The 18,067-nt window shown below is 37.6% G+C and overlaps 2 protein-coding genes across 2 annotated transcripts in view; both read left to right on the top strand.

The window, feature by feature from the left end:
• The window catches only part of reck (reversion-inducing-cysteine-rich protein with kazal motifs), a 64,334-nt gene extending 58,808 nt beyond the window's left edge, over positions 1-5,526 (top strand). The window contains exon 21 of the mRNA XM_036582866.1: positions 4,175-5,526. Within this exon, the coding sequence (XP_036438759.1) occupies positions 4,175-4,402 (228 nt within the window). The 3' untranslated portion in view covers positions 4,403-5,526. The remainder of the gene's footprint in view (positions 1-4,174) is intronic.
• Positions 5,527-12,010: 6,484 nt separating this feature from the next.
• Positions 12,011-12,929, top strand: LOC118813008. Its single transcript, XM_036578124.1, has 4 exons — positions 12,011-12,026; positions 12,123-12,151; positions 12,269-12,443; positions 12,613-12,929. Exons 1-4 carry the CDS (start codon positions 12,011-12,013, stop codon positions 12,927-12,929), a joined length of 537 nt encoding a protein of 178 aa, XP_036434017.1.
• Positions 12,930-18,067: the final 5,138 nt, after the last annotated feature.

The raw sequence follows: 18,067 nt of genomic DNA, 5'->3' as shown, positions 1-18,067 counted from the left end.
TTTGTGTGTAGGGGGGGCTCAAATTTAGGTCATTTTCCCCAGAACCTAAATGTCACCAGAACTTTTAAGCAACTCCAAACTTTCCACCATAATTAACAGTATCCCTCTTAATGACCTAATAATGATTAACGAGATGTCGTGACAGTTATGAACTCATAATAGCCTCTGAAATGATCGAGTAGCAAGTTCTTTAAGTCTAGCTTGCTGATTACATACCCCAGTCCTGTGAAGGTCATGGAGAAGAATATTGCAGAATTTATTAGGGATGCACTGATCCGGAAATTGTGTGCCAATATAAATCAGACATGGATATCATTTCTTAAAAATATTTCATTTACAAACTCATTTCCAAATAAGTTTGTTGTCAATAAATGCAGATAAATACAGAAAGCAATGATTTATATGTATACTTTGAGAAGTATTTGAATGAAACAGTGCAAAGATTAGATATTTAATGTTTTATCTCATCAACTTTGTTTTTGGCGGTGGTGGTGTGTTAGTGTGTGTTGCGCTGGTCTGAGTGGATCAGACACAGCAGTGCTGCTGGAGTTTTTAAACACCTTGGTGTCACTGCTGGACTGAGAATAGTCCACCGAACAAAAATAACCAGCCAACAGCATCCTGTGTGGTGCATCATGTGACCACTGATGAAAGACTACAGGATGACCAACACAAACTGTGCAGCAACAGATGAAATATAAATTAATAGTTAGTGAAAAGAGCCTGTATCTAACACTGGCAATTTGTTTGACCACAAGTAGCAATTATCTCTTAGTGATTACAACTGAAATATGTTTTATTAACATGACATCAATATTGGCAAAATAACTTCATATTTTCTCATTCTGTGAATAAAGAGTTTTTAAAATGTTGTTGTTTTAAATTTATAGGTAGACATGGACTGCTTTCATTGTTAACTTTGGTCTTCTTAATTGTAACGCTGTGCTAAAAAATAACCCTGCCATGTAGAGGCTGCACTTTAGCCTGGTTAGCTCTCACTGTGAGTAGTTCACAAGCTTTATGAACTTTATGAGCTAAATGGTGCACAGGCATCAAGAGGGTGAGTAAAAGAATATACGTGTGAGTTCAGTGACTTACAACAGTTATCATATTGATGAGATATTTAATGTTCTATCTCATCAACTTTGTTTTTGTCTACACAAAAGAGCAAGGACATGAGCAAAGAGGCGAGGTTGAGACTTGCTACCTTGCCAAAAATGCATTAGCAAAAAATCCAGCAGTTTGAAAATAACCATCTTCAGCCAGGGATTGCAAGGATTTTAGGTATTTCACCTTCTACTGCATAATATCATCAAAAAGGTTCAGAGAATCCAAAGAAATCTCTAAAAACCACAACTGAATGCCTGTGACTTTTGACCCCTTAGATGGCACTGCATTAAAACTGTCATGGTTCTCTGATAGAGATCACATGGCCTTAGGAAGACTTTAAATAAAACATCACGTCCATCAAGTCATCCGCAAACGCAAGTTAAGATTGCACTGTGCACAGTAGAAGCCATATGTCAACAATGCCCAGAAACACTGCCGACTTCTCAGGGCTTGAGCTCATCTGAAACAGACTGATGCACAGTGGAAATGTGTATTATGGTCTGATGCGTCCACCTTTCAGATTATTTATGGAAGAAATTAACATTGTGCTCTCTAGGCCAAAGAGGAAAGTGCCATCGAAACTGTTACTAGCCCAAAGTTCAAAAGCCAGGGTCTGTCATGGTATAGGGGGGGTATTTTAAAAAAAAACTAAAAAGTTTTGGAGCAGCATATGCTGCCCTTTAGATGCCGTATTTTTCAGGGACGCACATGCGTATTTCAAAATAAAAACACCAAGCCACATTCTGCATGTTTAACAACAGCATGGCTGCATAATCAAAGAGTGTGTGTGCTAGACTGGCCATCCTGTCTCCTATTGAAAATGTGTGGCACATTATGAAGTTCAAAATACATCAACAAAGGCCAGCAAAGGTACAGCTAAGAATTTGTATAACAGAAGAATGGTAAAAAAAAATTCCACTGTCAAAACTGAACAAGTTAAAGTCTTCAGTCACAAAACGATTATTGTTTTTATATTATTGCAGTGTTTTTAAAAGGAAAGATGATGTAACACATTAGTAAATATGCTCTTGTCCTAACTATTTGGAACTTGTTGCTGGTATCAAATTGGAATTTAGTGTATATTAACAAAAATCAACGTTCTTAAGGTAAAACATCAAATATTGTCGTTTTTGCATTGTTTTAAATACAGGTCAAAATAGATGTACAAATCACTGCTTTCTGTTTTTATTAGCATTTCACATACTGTCCCAACTTCTTTAGAACTGGGTTTATGATTTAACATACATTTTTTAAACTCCATATGTTCCTATATTTACTCTCCTTTAGTCAGAAAAGTCAGCTGTAGCTTTAAATTGTTCAGCACTTTAACCTCTTCTGCCCGTATCCCAGAGTTTTACGAATAGAACTTTGCAGTAGGTAGTTTCTGAAAGTCATTAAAAGTATACGGCCTGACCTGCTACTGGGCAAAGCTAATATGTCTTCCTTTCACCCTCTGGGGGCAGTTTCTTGTTCTTGCATCATATTTCAGATATTTGTTTATTCTACCTAAAAATACTGCCTCATTCTCGATCACCTAGTTGCCATGTGTGTGCTAAAATGACCTGTGGCTCTCAGTAAACAATTACTTGAATTCTCCCTGTCTGACTGTTTATTGGTGATATTTTTTTTTTGCCTTGCACTAGAGTCTCTTCTGCTACCTCCTCAACTGCCTTGTACTATTCCTGAAATGAAAACATAGTCCTGTAGCTTGTGCATGGAAATTGGCTTTTGTCAAAGCTGTACACTTGGCTGTAATTATATGTTGTTTTGGATGAAAGCATCTGGCAAATAAATAAATGTAAAGGTAGGGGAGCACAGCCTAACACATTTTGTTTTTCGCTGAACCATGTTTAAAATATTTGAGCAAGATTAAAATTTTTTATGCAACCAACTTACACATTTCTTCTACAAATGAAATTTTGTTTCAAGCACATAACATTCAAAAGAGAAACAATTCATCTGCCTATTTGTGTATATACACTCACCAGGCACTTTATTAGGAACGCCTTTTTGTTTCTACACTCATTGTCCATTTTATCAGCTCCACTTACCGTTCAGATGCGCTTTGTAGTTCTACAATTACAGACTGTAGTCCATCTGTTTCTCTGCATACTTTGTTCACTCTGTTCTTCAGTGGTCAGGATCACCACAATGCAGGTATTGTTTGGGTAGTAATTCATTCTCAGCACCGCAGTGACAACGTGGTGGCGGTGTGTTAGTGTGTGTTGCGGTGGTCTGAGTGGATCAGACACAGCAGTGCTGCTGGAGTTTTTAAACACCTCAGTGTCACTGCTGGACTGAGAATAGTCCACCAACCAAAAATATCCAGCCAACAGCATCCTGTGTGGTGCATCATGTGACCACTGATGAAAGACTACAGGATGACCAACACAAACTGTGCAGCAACAGATGAAGTATAAATTAATAGTTAGTGAAAAGAGCCTGTATCTAACACTGGCAATTTGTTTGACCACAAGTAGCAATTATCTCTTAGTGATTACAACTGAAATATGTTTTATTAACATGACATCAATATTGGCAAAATAACTTCATATTTTCTCATTCTGTGAATAAAGAGTTTTTAAAATGTTGTTGTTTTAAGTTTATAGGTAGACATGGACTGCTTTCATTGTTATCTTTGGACTGCTTAATTGTAACGCTGTGCTAAAAAATAACCCCACCATGTAGAGGCTGCACTTTAGCCTGGTTAGCTCTCACTGTGAGTAGTTCACAAGCTTTATGAGCTAAATGGTGCGCAGGCATCAAGAGGGTGAGTAAAAGAATATACGTGTGAGTTCAGTGACTTACAAACAACAGTTATCATATTACATAAACACTTGATGAAATAATGTAAAACTGTCATTTTTGTGGCACCGAAACTTCAGCCTTCAGAAATGTCTGTCAGATAACTGTCAAAATTCACAGATAATGTTGTTATGGGAATGCGAGAAGGATACCAGAAACACGTACATGTTGTGCGCCATGGTATCCTACAAGGAAATAAGATGAAGCCCTGTTAAGCTTCATTGCTAAACAGCAGTATGTGTCCCTTCTGTATCCACAGATTGAAGCCTGCAGTAAAGAGGCGGAGAAGATTGACTCTCTGATCAACTCGGGCAGCCCTACGCTGGTGTCCCACGTGCCCATGTCCGCCTTCCTCATGTCTGAGCTGAAGCTTTCCACTGTTAGCTCGGCTGCTCCCCCCAGCGCCTCCTCCCTCTCTCTCTGCCTCTGCCTCCTCCTCTCCATGTTCCTCCTCTCCTTCACAGGGAGGGCCCCATGGAATGCTTAGACACGAGTGCCCCCCTATGCTCCTCAATGTCTGTTGCCAGGCAGCTGGACCGCACCGTTGACCTCTGACGTTCTTCCTTGGCCAGCCCTTTTCATTACTGGAAGCGGCTCTGGTCCGTGTAGCATTGACAATCAAAAAAACAAAAAACAAACAAACAAAAAAAAAAAGCTGATGAGAACAATCATTCTAACTATGATGGGACAGTGAGGTTTTGGACTCATCATTAAATCATTGATGGACTGTATTGCAAGCTGTATTAATAAACACAGCTTTGCTGTGTTTGAATTATCTTTGCTAATCCATTTTACTCACAGTACTGCATTGGTGCACAGAGCAGAGCATCAGAAAACAAGATGAAGTGGAGCAGATTTCTGGCTATAGTGCTCTTCTCTGCTGCCTTTTAATTCCATTTTACTGGACCAGGTACTCCTCTGTGTGCTTCACCATATCAAAGTTTTAAACCCTTCATATCGTTTATAGGAGGAGCTGATAAAAAGCACTCAGTGGAAGTGGATTAGGCATTCCTCCCCAAGCTGAAAGACAGAATAAAAGGGATCTTTCTTCGTTCCTCCCTGTAGATCATATAATAAACCTAAAAGGAGGAACTTGCAGCCATGTTAAATGAATATGACAATCATATTGCTTATCCACAAGTGGGTAATCACAGTATGCCTTGCTTATACAGTTTATATATATATATATATATATATATATATATATATAAATATATGTAAAGATTTTTTTATATATAGCATTGCAGAAACTAAAAAACTATGTTGATAAAAATAGCGAAATGTTTTATTTTAAGATGTTTTCTGACCTGGTGGTCAGAGTCACAATGTGCCATTTTTTAAAATCTTATTCTTGCATGATGACAATTATGAAGTGTTTTTACAGAAAGCTTTGTATTATGTGTCCTGTATGTCTGTCCGGTTACATGTTATGTCTATGCCTATGTCACATGAAGGGTCTCCAATTTTTTAACAGTATTATTGTGCTTAGGCAGCTTTGTAGCATTCCCCACCAGTGGAGCTTTGTGCTGTCCTGTATGTTTGTTTCTATGTTTGCAACTCAACCGATGTGTATTTTTATAAGATAATAATAAAAGTGTTCATATTGCCAAATGTAGCTTGTTTCAAACCCACGTAAAGCGCCACCACTCATATCTTCAGTGGCTATTTTTAACATTGCATTCAGACAGAAGTAGTCAGTAAACAGTACTGTGCAAAAGTCTCAGGGCCCAATGTATTTAGGAGCACAGACACAGCGCAGAATGTGTCTTGATCTGACCTCAAAATGTGCCTACAATACGCCTGAATATAGCGTTCGATGTACTAACAGCAGCTTATCACCAAATTGCACGCTGCCCTGCCCACTAACCACGCGCTCCTCCTGAGACGCAGAGTCTAAAAGGTGCTATGAAGTAAAGGAGCCAGTCATGAAGAGAGAGCAGTCTTCACAAAGTTCTTTTCTACTTAAACATTATAAACTAATTAGCAAGAGTTTTTAAAAGGCTATTTAGGCTCCTGTATTCACTCAATATCCACTTTTTTCCTTCTTTTTTATATGTGAATGTATTTACAAAGAAGATAGAAGGCGATAGGATTAACATTTGCTTAAATATATGGCCTTTTTAAAGCACTTTTATAGCTTAAAATAACCTTAAATGTGATATAAATGGGGATACTGCATGAGAAGATTTATGTAAATAAACAACAACAACAGCAATAATAATAGAAGATTAAAGATTTCATGCTTGAACATCTAAATGCTTCAGTAAATGAACCCATTGTGTTTATTAACTAACGTTTAAGTGAAAAATTGTTCCTGGTCTTGTTTTATACATGATAAAACTGTCAGCTCAGCCCAGTTAGACGTTAGCATTCATTAAGCAGTTAAACCAGGGATTTTAACTGGTATTAACCAGTACAAAACATTCATGAAATTTTCATGGAAATCCATGACATGAGCTGCCAGGCCCTCAGTGAGCCAGCATGGCCAAACCCAAAGGCTATAGGCTAATAGAGCATACACATATAAATTCAACACATTTTTACTGAGCTTCATAGATTCATCACAATGTACTAGATGCCTTAAATAAAATATAATTCAATTTTCATGATAAAATAATTTGCTGCTATGTTTTGTGATCCAGTGGTCAGTGTCTGACACTGTCTGTTTTCACTGATCCTATTCGTTCTGATGAGCATGTTTTTATTTATTAATCGTGTTTGCAACAGGTTATATTTGCGCTCATTACTCACCTTCAGAAAAGGTAGAGTGGGAAACAGAGTTTACATGTGTGGGCTGCTTTTAGAAACATTACTAATCTTGCTGAGGCATTTTTTAAAATTATTTGTCAGGTTGTGTCCGGCGCTCCATGAGTCACGAGCTGCTCCTCCCTCTGTTTCCAAACAAAACAAAGGCCATATCTTCGACCTGAGAGAGAAAAATCTTAACAAAAGGCTTTAGTAAAACCAGCACCTGATCCTGAGAGTTTAAATGATGTCATTCTGTTGGTAAACATTCTTTCAGAACGTGACTGTCTGTCTAAGCTGTGTCTGTTCTCAGCAATACGTCTTTTGAGAGTCTAAGGCGGTGGTTACCAACCCTGGTCCTTCCTGCAGAGTTTCGGTCCAACCACAGCCTGCTCCAGCTAATCAGCTTCTTTAGACGGCCTAGTTTGGCTGGATCAGATGTGGTAGTGGTAGGTAGGATGTTAGATGCAGGTTGGAACTAAACTCTTCAGGAAAGTAGGTGTCCAGGAGGAGGGTTGGTGACCACTGCTCTAATGCCTATGTTCATAGCTGAACTTCAGTAAATGGAGTGGAATATGTAATGAGCCGCACCTCAATCATCTCCAGCCCTTTTTTGCGTGATCCTCCCCTGTTTCTCACAGCCCTCCCTCACACACATATGCATCCTCATGTGCATAGAGATAGAGAGAAGCACAGAGAAGCACATTCTGCCTTCTTCTATGCGCACAGCCCAGAAACTGTCTGTTTAAGTTTGTGCGCCAGTCGCTTTTCAGTGTGTGAAAGAATAGCAACAAGGCCAGACAACTGAAAGGAAAAGATTAGCTTCCTATTTTAACACCGATATGTGAGAGTTTGATTTTAAAACCGCATCACACAGCTGGCATGAAGCACAAACACTACATTATCTCTGTGTTAATGTGCCCATGACTTCATATTGTCTAATCTAAATCTGTTATAGCTAAATATATGTGTAGGCCTATAACAGCTAACGCAGCATATGGTTTAATTTCATTCATGCCTGAGTCATCTCTTTCAAAGGTAAATAACATATGGGCAGCTACATCATTCAGATTTAAGAATAACATGAACTAAAAGCCTTTGGTGAGCATAGTTGTTCTGAAAGGCAAATGTTTTCAACCTTGGGTCTAACAAATGGAGCATGAGATGTGGGGGGGTATGGGGGCTGAAGGGGCTGAAGGGGCTGATTGTTTTTTAGGGTAGAGTTTGTAATTTTAATTTATGTTTTATTTTCAGTTGTATGCAAAAGTTTGGGTGGGCCTGATTAAACAGCTTCTTGTGTGGATTTTCTAAGTGAAAATAAGTTAAACACATCCTCTACAGAGAACACACTTCAGCACACTGTAATGCACAATTACTGTTTATTTGCTGAATTTAACATACTGTAAAGAAGTTTTTTTCCCCCCAATATGTTAAACTTAGCAAATAACTATACATTGTGTACTGAAATTACTAGTAACTACACGGACTTCAGGGGTTAATTTGCTTTCTAAAACAACTAGTAAAGCCACACATGTTCAGAGTTTTATATGTAATGTTGATCATGGTAAAATAGTGGTAAATCTGAAAAAATACGTTTTCTTTTGGGACTCAAAACACCCTGCGTGTACCTCTCCACAATGATTGGATTTAAAAATATATGTTTTCGGCCAAAACTTTCTCAAAACTGTTGTAAAACAATGTCTCAGACAGGCAGCATATTAATAACCAATATTAATAACTATTTCACGTGTTTGCTTTCTGGGAGGGAGCTTTTAGCTATATTAAACTCTTCAGACGTCTGGTTCCTATCACCACCAGTGTGAACTATTCTGACACTGTAAGTTTCTCTATGATGGTGCATTTCACATCAAACCTCTCTGAATGACTTCAAATGTGAGTAATTTATTCTAGCAGAAATTTTGAAAAATTGGTGGTATTCCCCTTTAAGTAGAATAAATGAGTTTTCTGCTATCTTACTAGAGGGAAGCATGATGGAATTGTCATCTGTGTTAATCAGCTGGATTGATGTGGCACATAGAGATTAGGATGAAAAACACAAGAGCTTTCCGTCAATAGTTCTAAATGTCCAGTAAACAGCCTTTAAGCTTCAGCCTATTCCTGTGGATCTAACGCAGGTTTACCAGCCTTCTGTTTGCTATGAGCAGCTGTTAAGTACTTTGAAACTGATTTGCTGTCACACCACATTCTCCTGACATACCCGTCATTAACCGATAATGATAACAATCGTGGTCTTTGTTACAAGCCCCCCACAAACAAGCTTTACACCATTTTTGGTTTTAATTCAAAATGACTTTAAAGGTGCAGGTTTCCTAGAGTGATGGTGGAGCAGCTTCTGAATGACAGAACCTGGTGGATATTGATGTGAATATTTATTGATAACCGATAACCGATATTGTTGTGATCAGTGCAGCAGTGCAGAAAGCGTGTAAACGTCTGTCAAACTGGGTCATGTACATGCTACCAGTGTCTACACACACGCATGGGCAGAGGAGCTGAGTCACAACTGTAAGGAAGGAAGCAGAAACCTGTACACTCTGTTTCATACTTTTCTCACACTCCCAGGATGATGCTCTTGGGGCTTCTCTTAATTTTCATCGTGATAAATTATTCAGGTAAGAGAAAAATGGTCATTCTTTATGCAAATGTTTTTAGTTGCAAAGCATTAATTTAGTTTCATCTTTTTTTTAGTAGTTACATCAGCCATAATAAATAATGCCTTGACACTGTAATTTTCACTAATGAAAAACTCAGCTATGAAGTCTTACAGTATTTAAAGGGTATTTACAGTATTTACAGGCCACCTTCAAGAATTTTTTGTTTCTTTTTTCTATGATATTTGTTGTTGGGTATGGGCTTTACATGTATAAGAAATATAGATGCTATAATATGATTAATATTAGAGAAATAATAATGTTTCCATTATATATCAGCTGTTATTCCTTTCAAAAACGTGTTCTGGCCAAAAGTGTTACTTTAGAATGAAGCTCTTTATATCCAGTTCACAGATGAGTTTAGTAACATGAGACACGTTAGAAGGATAAAGTTTCACAAACTGACATTGACATGTTGGAACAAAACCTTCTGTTTGCATTTTTATGTTTTTTTTTTGCCTTTTTCACATAACTGAAGAAATGTTTACTGCTATTTTCATTGTGTTAAAATTGGTAGAAATTGAAATACAATCTTATTTCATCAACTTCATTTTTAACTTTAACTTAATCTTCGGTAAAGTTACCATTGTGGAGATGTGAGTTTTGTTCTGACAATGACAACATGAGCTAGCGCCGTGGCTAGTGGTTTTATTTTCTTACTTATAAGGAAATGAGATAATCCTCAGAACAGTTACTAAAAATGAGTCCACTTAGTATTGCTCTCATTTCCAGAAGGTTCTCTGCACTGTGTAGTTACAGTGAATCGCTGTGCTGTAGTAATGCCCTCCTTTAAAAAGCTCACTGTTAAAAGCACAATGAAGTTGGATGAAAGGAAGGATGGATGTATCAGGTCGCACTTTTAAGTTTAAAACAATAGGTCGGCCTTTAAATGATGGTGCTATTGCAGCAGTTGGAGATTCTAAGATGAAGTGAATTGATCTCAGTTAATTACTTCACATTCTTAAAAATAAACGATCATAAATGGTTCTTTGCGGCGGCTGCCGAGACCCAATATACAGAACAATGAAAAACATGTTGAGAACTAATAAACGTGATGTAAATTCAGAAACGCTTCATCAGTATGACTACACTCAAGTTACATTTGAGAAACACGCTGCAAATACAGAAAACACATGCAAGTTCAGAAAAGTTGCAAAGCCAATCGCAAAACAACAGAAATGTTTCTGGAAGCCCCTTAAAGGGGGTGGAATATCTGCGATGGAAAGTCACTGACCGAAGTTGATAAAATCACAGAAACACACATTCCAGTAAGTTCATGGCTGGATAGTTAGCTATCTGACATGTTATAGCTGTACTGTGGTGTTCTCCATCACATCTGGTGTTGCTACACTGTTAGAAATAAAGGTTCTGTGCAGGTAAATTTTTCATTCATCAAGGTACAAACAATGTAAATGTTCCCTCAAAGGTACAACAGTGGTTTTAAGATCCAATTGTGAACCTTAAATAAGTTTTTCCAGGTGAAAAGTTCATATTTGTACCTTTTCATAACCGAACGTTTTAAAACAGAACCATAAAATAAAAAGCCTGGAGACGAGGCGGGGTGTGTGGAGTCAGTACAATTTAGAAAATATAATTTCAGTGAATTATAGTACAGTTATGTTCCCTGACTAAAGGTACTGCAATGTACCCTTGAGGGTCCCACCCCAGTGACAGTTTCATACCTTTTTTCCAAGAGTGTATTTGAAATTGTACAGTTACACTCTACAGCTAATTCCCATTACAATACAGTGATATGAGTCACCTGCTCAAATAAAAGTTAACTTGCTTTAACTGGTGAATGTTTATGCTGCATAGAATTGAAAAGTCTGAATGGCTTCATTCTCTTTCCTCAATGTTTCCGTTGTGTTGTAGTGTTTCTGAAGTTGTGTGCTTCCTGTATTTGCAGTGTGTAAAAGGTAGCGCTGGTGTAGTCACGTTGATGAAAGTGTTTTCTGAGCTTGCAGCAAGTCTACAAATTTGTAGCGTTTTATTACGTTATCATTTTGACGGAAGTGTTTTTTATTGTGCAGTGTGCTGGATCTTGTCAACCACCCTAGTTTTTGGATTGGAGGTACGGTTCTAGGAAAAACCTTTCACTGGTGTAGAATGACATTATGTGGTTTGTATGGTGTAGTGGGTGACACCTCTGCCTTCTACACTGTAGACTGGGGTTCAATCCCTGCCTGGACAAGCACCCTATACTTTACCGATCAGAGTCCTTGGGCAAGACTACTAACGCTAACTTCACCTACCTGTGTAAAATTATCAAACTGTAAGTTGCTTTGGATAAGAGTGTCTGCCAAATGCCATAAATGTAATTGTAGGCTCTGTAAACTACAAAGACACATATTTATAGAACCATCCACTGAAAGGTTCATAAGGGAACTAATAGAAGTTCTTTTATGGCATCGCTCTAAAAAAGTCCCATTTTGCACCTTTATTTTTAAATAGTGTGGAGAAAAGAAATTACTGTGCCTTTTTTCTACATAAATTAAACATAATGCTGACCACTGTCCCAATACTTTTGGTATTCCACTGCTCCAGAGCCCAACGCTGGAGGGCTTTATACCCCTCCAGCTGACGCTTTGCATTGGTCATGGCAATCTTAGGCTCAGAGCTCAGAGTCTCAGCAAGACATTTCAGTGCTGCTTGTGCACAATTGAATGCCTGTGCCAGCCATGGCTGTACCTTCAGGTAGCTGAATTCACCAATTAGAAGGGGTGTCTGAATACTTTTGAACACATATTGTAGTCTAACTAAATTCTCATTTCCTTTGTTATGTTGTCCCAGATACTCTGGATATCATTACAGTTGGAAAAGTATCCGTACAACAAGGACGGTCCATTACGATCCCATGTTCCTATGATCAAAAATTTCAGAATGATTTGAAGTATTTATGTTTTGGAAATCATTGGTTGTTCTGTGCATACGTCGAGTACTCTGACCAGCGAAAAAAACACAGCAGAGTGTCCATCTCAGACGACAGTGCACAGCAAACATTCACTGTGACTATGACGAGCATATCGGCGACTGATGCTGGTTCTTACTGGTGTTGTATCGAACTCAGTGGGCCAGATGTTAAACAGCACCTTGAGTTACAGGTCACAGAAGGTGAGATCATGTTTTTGAACAACATCTCCATCAGTTTCTAATCTTATTTATAGGCCTCTGGCTGCATTGAGCTTGACCAGTAAAGAGACAGAAGCAATAAGCAATGAATGAATTAACAACAACAAACATGCCATTTCTTTGTCTGACTTTATCTGACGCCTGTCCTCAGGTGCTCCTGATCTTTATGTGAAGAATCAGACGGTCACTGCCAGTGAGGGCAGTAGTGTGTTGATTTCCTGCTTTCATCAAAATCAGAAACCTAAAAGGTGGTGTAAGCTTCGTGGGGAATGTGGGAAGGAAAGCATGCATGGAGCCACAGTTGAGCTCATTGACTCAGACAAATGTCTTAAAGTTAACATTAGTAATCTGAGGATGGAGCACACTGGATGGTACTTTTGTGCAGTGGGGGATCTACAGATGCCTGTTTACATCTCTGTGACAACGAAATTACCTGCTCAGACAACAGCACTCAATCAGCCCAGGTAAAACACTGCTCCCTTCTAGGGTTGCCAGCTGCCCAGAACTTCCCTGCATTTCTACACACAAAATTTCCAAGCATTTTCATATGTTAGAAAGTTTCTTATGAAGTTTAAATTGCTTTTTGTCCGGTTAAACCATTTGTATACAAAGAATGGGTTTAATTTGTTCAGAATTCCCTCATTGGAGGAACAATTGTTTGGGAAAAGTGCACTGCTGGTGATGTGTTTAGGCAATGGGAGGTTCAGCACTATAACTGACAAGATTAAGTTCTGTAGCTGTTCGTCCAGCAAATTTTACAGGGATGAGATGGCAATCCTACTGTCTTCAGTCCATAAACTCACACAATTTTACTCTGCTGGAGCTACAAGGCTAACATAGCCATCAAGCTTATGCTCAATACCTAGCTAAAACAGAAGTACCTTCTATTTGGAAGCCTGTATTTTGGTTATTGTCTGGTTTTCTAAGTCATGCATTTTCACAAATCTGCTAGAAAAACAAGCATAGACCAGCAAAACTAGCATTTGTTGTGTTTTAGATGCTGATATGCTGGTGAGTATGACCATGCTGAGTGACCAGCTATATTAGCAACAGACCAGCATAAACCAGTTTAGACCAGCATTGAATTTTCCTTAAAGACAGGATGTAGGGATGATTTCAGGACTGCTAAAATGGTTTATCTGTAGCTGCTGTGGTTGCTGTTTTGTATCTTCTTGTCTCTCCAAATAGTTAAAATGAAAAAGGAAAGAAACAACAGATAGTATTTAACGTAACATCACAGTGTTTGTTGCATACAAACAAACTTAAAACACCTTCTTGTGCCCCTGCAGTGTCAGAAACCACACAGGCAAGACTACTTGAAGTACCGTATACTTAGCAGCTTAATGTGGTTTGAGGCCATTGTGCAATAAGGCCTGCAGTCTGCACAGTGCTCACCCAGTGACTGCACATTTCCATTAGTTGTTATCAACGTTAGCTGTGTGGCTCCAGTGCAAAACTAGAGAAGGAAACTGCAAACTTCTGAACATGCTTTGGTAAACTGGGGTCAAATTATGTGTTCCTAGGGTCCTGTATTTGTTCACTGAAGCTTGTAGAAAACTGCCCCTTGTACCCAGGTCCTGTTTGTATGCTATGCTCTGACTTCTTCTTCTTCTTCTTCTTCTTCAAAAAAGATTTGCATTACAAAGTTTGCAGAGGTAGCTAATTAACTCACTGAGGCTAGCTTAGCCATGGACAAATGTGTCATTATCTGCTCCTAATAGCCTTCTAATGACTTCTGATGACCTCAGGACCTTTAGCATGACATAGGAACCCTCAGTGTATCATATTTGGTCAAATCACTGCTTAGTCCTATGTGAAAATTTGACCGCTACGGTTTAAATGACATGTTTTGTTGATTTTCGAAGTGAAAATAAGCCCATTACAGGAAACACACTTAAATAAAGCTAATTTTAGTGCGTAACTTCTATTTATTTGTTGAGTTTAACAAATTAGAAAAACATATAAGATTAAGAGATATAAGATATAAGATTAAGAGCATAAAATATAAAATGTGCCATAACTTTTGCACAGGCTGTATGTTTTGTTTATTTTTTTGACATTCATATTAAATTCAGCAAATAAACAGTAATTGTGCATTAAATATGTAAAAGTGTGTTCTCTGTAGAGGATGCATTCACTTATTTTCCCATCAACAAAACTTGTACTTTGACCAGTGGTGCACATGCTGTTGCAGACGACTGTATTGTACAAACAAAGAGAAGAACATTTCGTTCTCCTTAAAAGTCTGCTTGGAGTTTATGGGGATGCTTGTATTGTTATACAAACCTCAGCTGCAATATAGAAAGCAAGCCTCTATAGAAAGTGCTGCATTAAATGTATTCTGTTACAGAAACCCTGAGAGAATATCATTTGTGTGGCTGACAATACCGGGAGTGGTGCTTGTAGCCTGTGCTGCAGTGATTCTGATCAAGCTACTTAAACAGAGTAAGTCATTCAAGCAATGTTCAATATACATTCTGCAGTTTACTGAATGTGGGCATTATGGTGGAATGATGACTTAAAAACTGTAAAAAATGGAAAGTTGGTATCAAGATACAGGGTAAAAATGGTGTGTAGTAGATACATAATGAATTCTTGTAGTAAGAAGCATTATAGCTGGTTTTATTAAACTCATATAAACACTTTGCATTAAACAATGCGAAGTAATGCATCAAATAAACAAAAGCTACATTTTACATTAATTCCAATATTAAAAACTCTTCAAATCCACTTTTTACAGTGTAACATGATAAACCTTATATATATATATATATATATATATATATATATACACACACACATGTGTATAGGCAATTTATAGGCAATTAACTTCAAACTGAATTGTCTAATATCCTACCTTTTTTCAGAATGCAAGTGTAAAACATCCTCTGAGCAAAACAGAACTGAAAATATTTATGTAAGCATGTGTAGGAAAGAGTCATCAAAAGTAAGTACAGCTTAAATGGCTCCATTGAACGTCCTCTGGTCTTGTGAAATATCGTATTCAATCTTTTCTATTCTTTCTGATTACATTTAATACATTGATGCAGCATTTGTATCACTTTGCCTTACTTCAGTAGAATCTTTACAACCAAAAAGGAGAATACTCTGACCTCCACCTTCACCTCCATAAAATTCAACAAGATCCATAAGAAACACTGACTTGCTCTGATTTCATGAAGTGTACAGGTCAAAGACACGATTAGACCACACTGAGATCATTTTTACACTTTCTTCTAATAATCACACATTAATTCACCTTTTTCTTCTTTGAACATCAAAGCAATGTGGAGCTCAACAGTGCCAAGGTGAAGGAGTGTATGAAACCATGTCCATGTCCAAGACTTGGAAAACACCAGAGGTATTTCTACTACACAGGAAAAAGCACCATATTTCTACTGTACTTTTAGTCAGGTTTCTCACCAGTGTATGAATAATGTTGGCTGAGTTTTAGTCTCAAATCCACTTTCAGGGATAGTGCCACTGGGCCTAGTTGACTCCATTTTTGTGATTGGTTGAAACCATTTTTAAATGAATACAATGTTTTTAGATATGGCCTAAGCAGATTTAATACACTGATAAAATAAAAATGCGTTAAGTGCTTATTCTGAAATTTGTCTGTGACCCTGTTAGTGCCCGCCTGGTGTGTAAGACGTTCTCACTCGTGGAAGCTCTTATGTCTTCAGCTACTTCATGCAAGGCTTAGGGGAAGATATGAGACAAAAAATGTCAGACCTCAGTGACATAAATATGACACATTTAAGACATTAAATATACTATATCTACAATATATACATAATCTAAAATATGGGATCAACTTGATGATGTATATATAGTTAATACATGTATATATAACAAATATAGTAGAGAAAGTACATATTGTCAGACTGTAGCATAAATATAGCAGAAATAAGGCATGATGTATACTGTATCTACTGTATACACTGCTGTTCAAAAGTTCAGATCAATGTTTCCAATATAAAACCAGTTTGTCGCAGGTACACATATAAAATGATTTTAATAATATGCTACTTCTCTACAACTGTATGTGTTCCAAATTATTTGCAAGAAGCTGTAAAAAATGCAGAAATGTTCAGAATGGCAAACAGAGCTGTAGATTATTTCTTAATAAATAAGAAAACTTTATACCACTGAAAATGGATTTAGACTAAAACAAACATCCAGAATGCCCCAAAGCAAATAATATACCAAGGAATTACTATGAATAGTTTATCTGTCATAGATTTTTATCATTTAATAACTTGTTGATATTTCAAAAACATATTCAAATATTTTCTGTTGCCTATACCTTAATAAAGAACCAACAACAATTATTAATTATTAATGACAAATGATTCCAGTTGTTTTAACTGGAACACACACACACACACACACACACACACACACACACACACGCACACACAACAGTTGAAACATGGTATTCTTGTGCTCCGTGTACAAACTCAGTTCCAATAAACATATTGCGACAGTGGGTGAAATGTTAAACAGAAATCACTGATTAGTAAATCCTGTTTAATCTACTTTAAATTGAAAACGACATAAGAACACATTATTTGATGTTTTACTTTATGAACTTCATTGTGTTTTTGTAAATATATGCTCATTCTAAATATGATGCCTGCAACGCGTTTCAAACAGCTGGGAGAGGAACATGTTTACCACTGTGTTACGTCACCTTTCTGTTTAATAAGGTTGAAAATGTTGACTCATTGGACTATGTTTGTTGATGGCGGTTTGTCAAAGTACAGGGTGATTTAAAAAGATTCATCCAATTTCAAAGCGCCATATGCTTGGAACCGTGAGGCACTTAGGAACCAATCACATACCATGGTGACCCCTGAGCAGAAAGTGTTTTGCGTTCTCCTCTTCAATAAGAGTGAATCCGTCATAACTGTGCAGTATGATTTTTGTTGGCAGTGAACCTCCAACAGCTCAGAGCGTTCATCGTTGGCTCCACAACATCTCCGAAATCGCATTGAAGGAGTTGTGAGTGCAGCGACACCCGACATGCTTAATCGAGTATAGGATGAATTTGATGTGTTGATGTTGTCTGTACAGCTGGAGGAGGGTTATATTGAGCACTTGTAAACTTATGTAATAAACTTTATGCTCACTTAAATCATTTACAGTTTACTGCATTGTTCTATAATGTTTTACAAGTGAAACAAATCGTTCTGAAATCAGATGAATCTTTTTGAATCACCCTGTATTCCTGAACCCATTTGGTGATATCCATCACAGAAGTATGCTGGGTTTTTCATGCAGTGCCATCTGAGGGGTCAAACGTCGCAGGCATTCTGTTGTGGTTTTCAGCCTTTTTCTTTACACACACAGAGATTTCTCTGGATTCTCTTTTGATAATGATATTATGCAGTGTAGAGAGGGAAATGCCTGAAATTCTTGCAATCCCTGTCTGAGGAACATTATTTTTAAACCAATGCACTTTTTGCTGAGGCATTTTTGTAAAAGCAGTGAGCCTTGACACATCCTTGCTGAAAGACTCAGTCTTTCCTGGATGCTCCTTTCATACCCAAACATGATTGCGTCACATTTCACAACATTTCTAGTCCTAAATTTTCTGTGCC

Source organism: Colossoma macropomum, unplaced genomic scaffold, assembly GCF_904425465.1.
Source record: "Colossoma macropomum unplaced genomic scaffold, Colossoma_macropomum, whole genome shotgun sequence".
Classification (NCBI taxonomy): Eukaryota; Metazoa; Chordata; class Actinopteri; order Characiformes; family Serrasalmidae; genus Colossoma; species Colossoma macropomum.
This window is presented reverse-complemented; position numbering and strand designations above follow the sequence as displayed.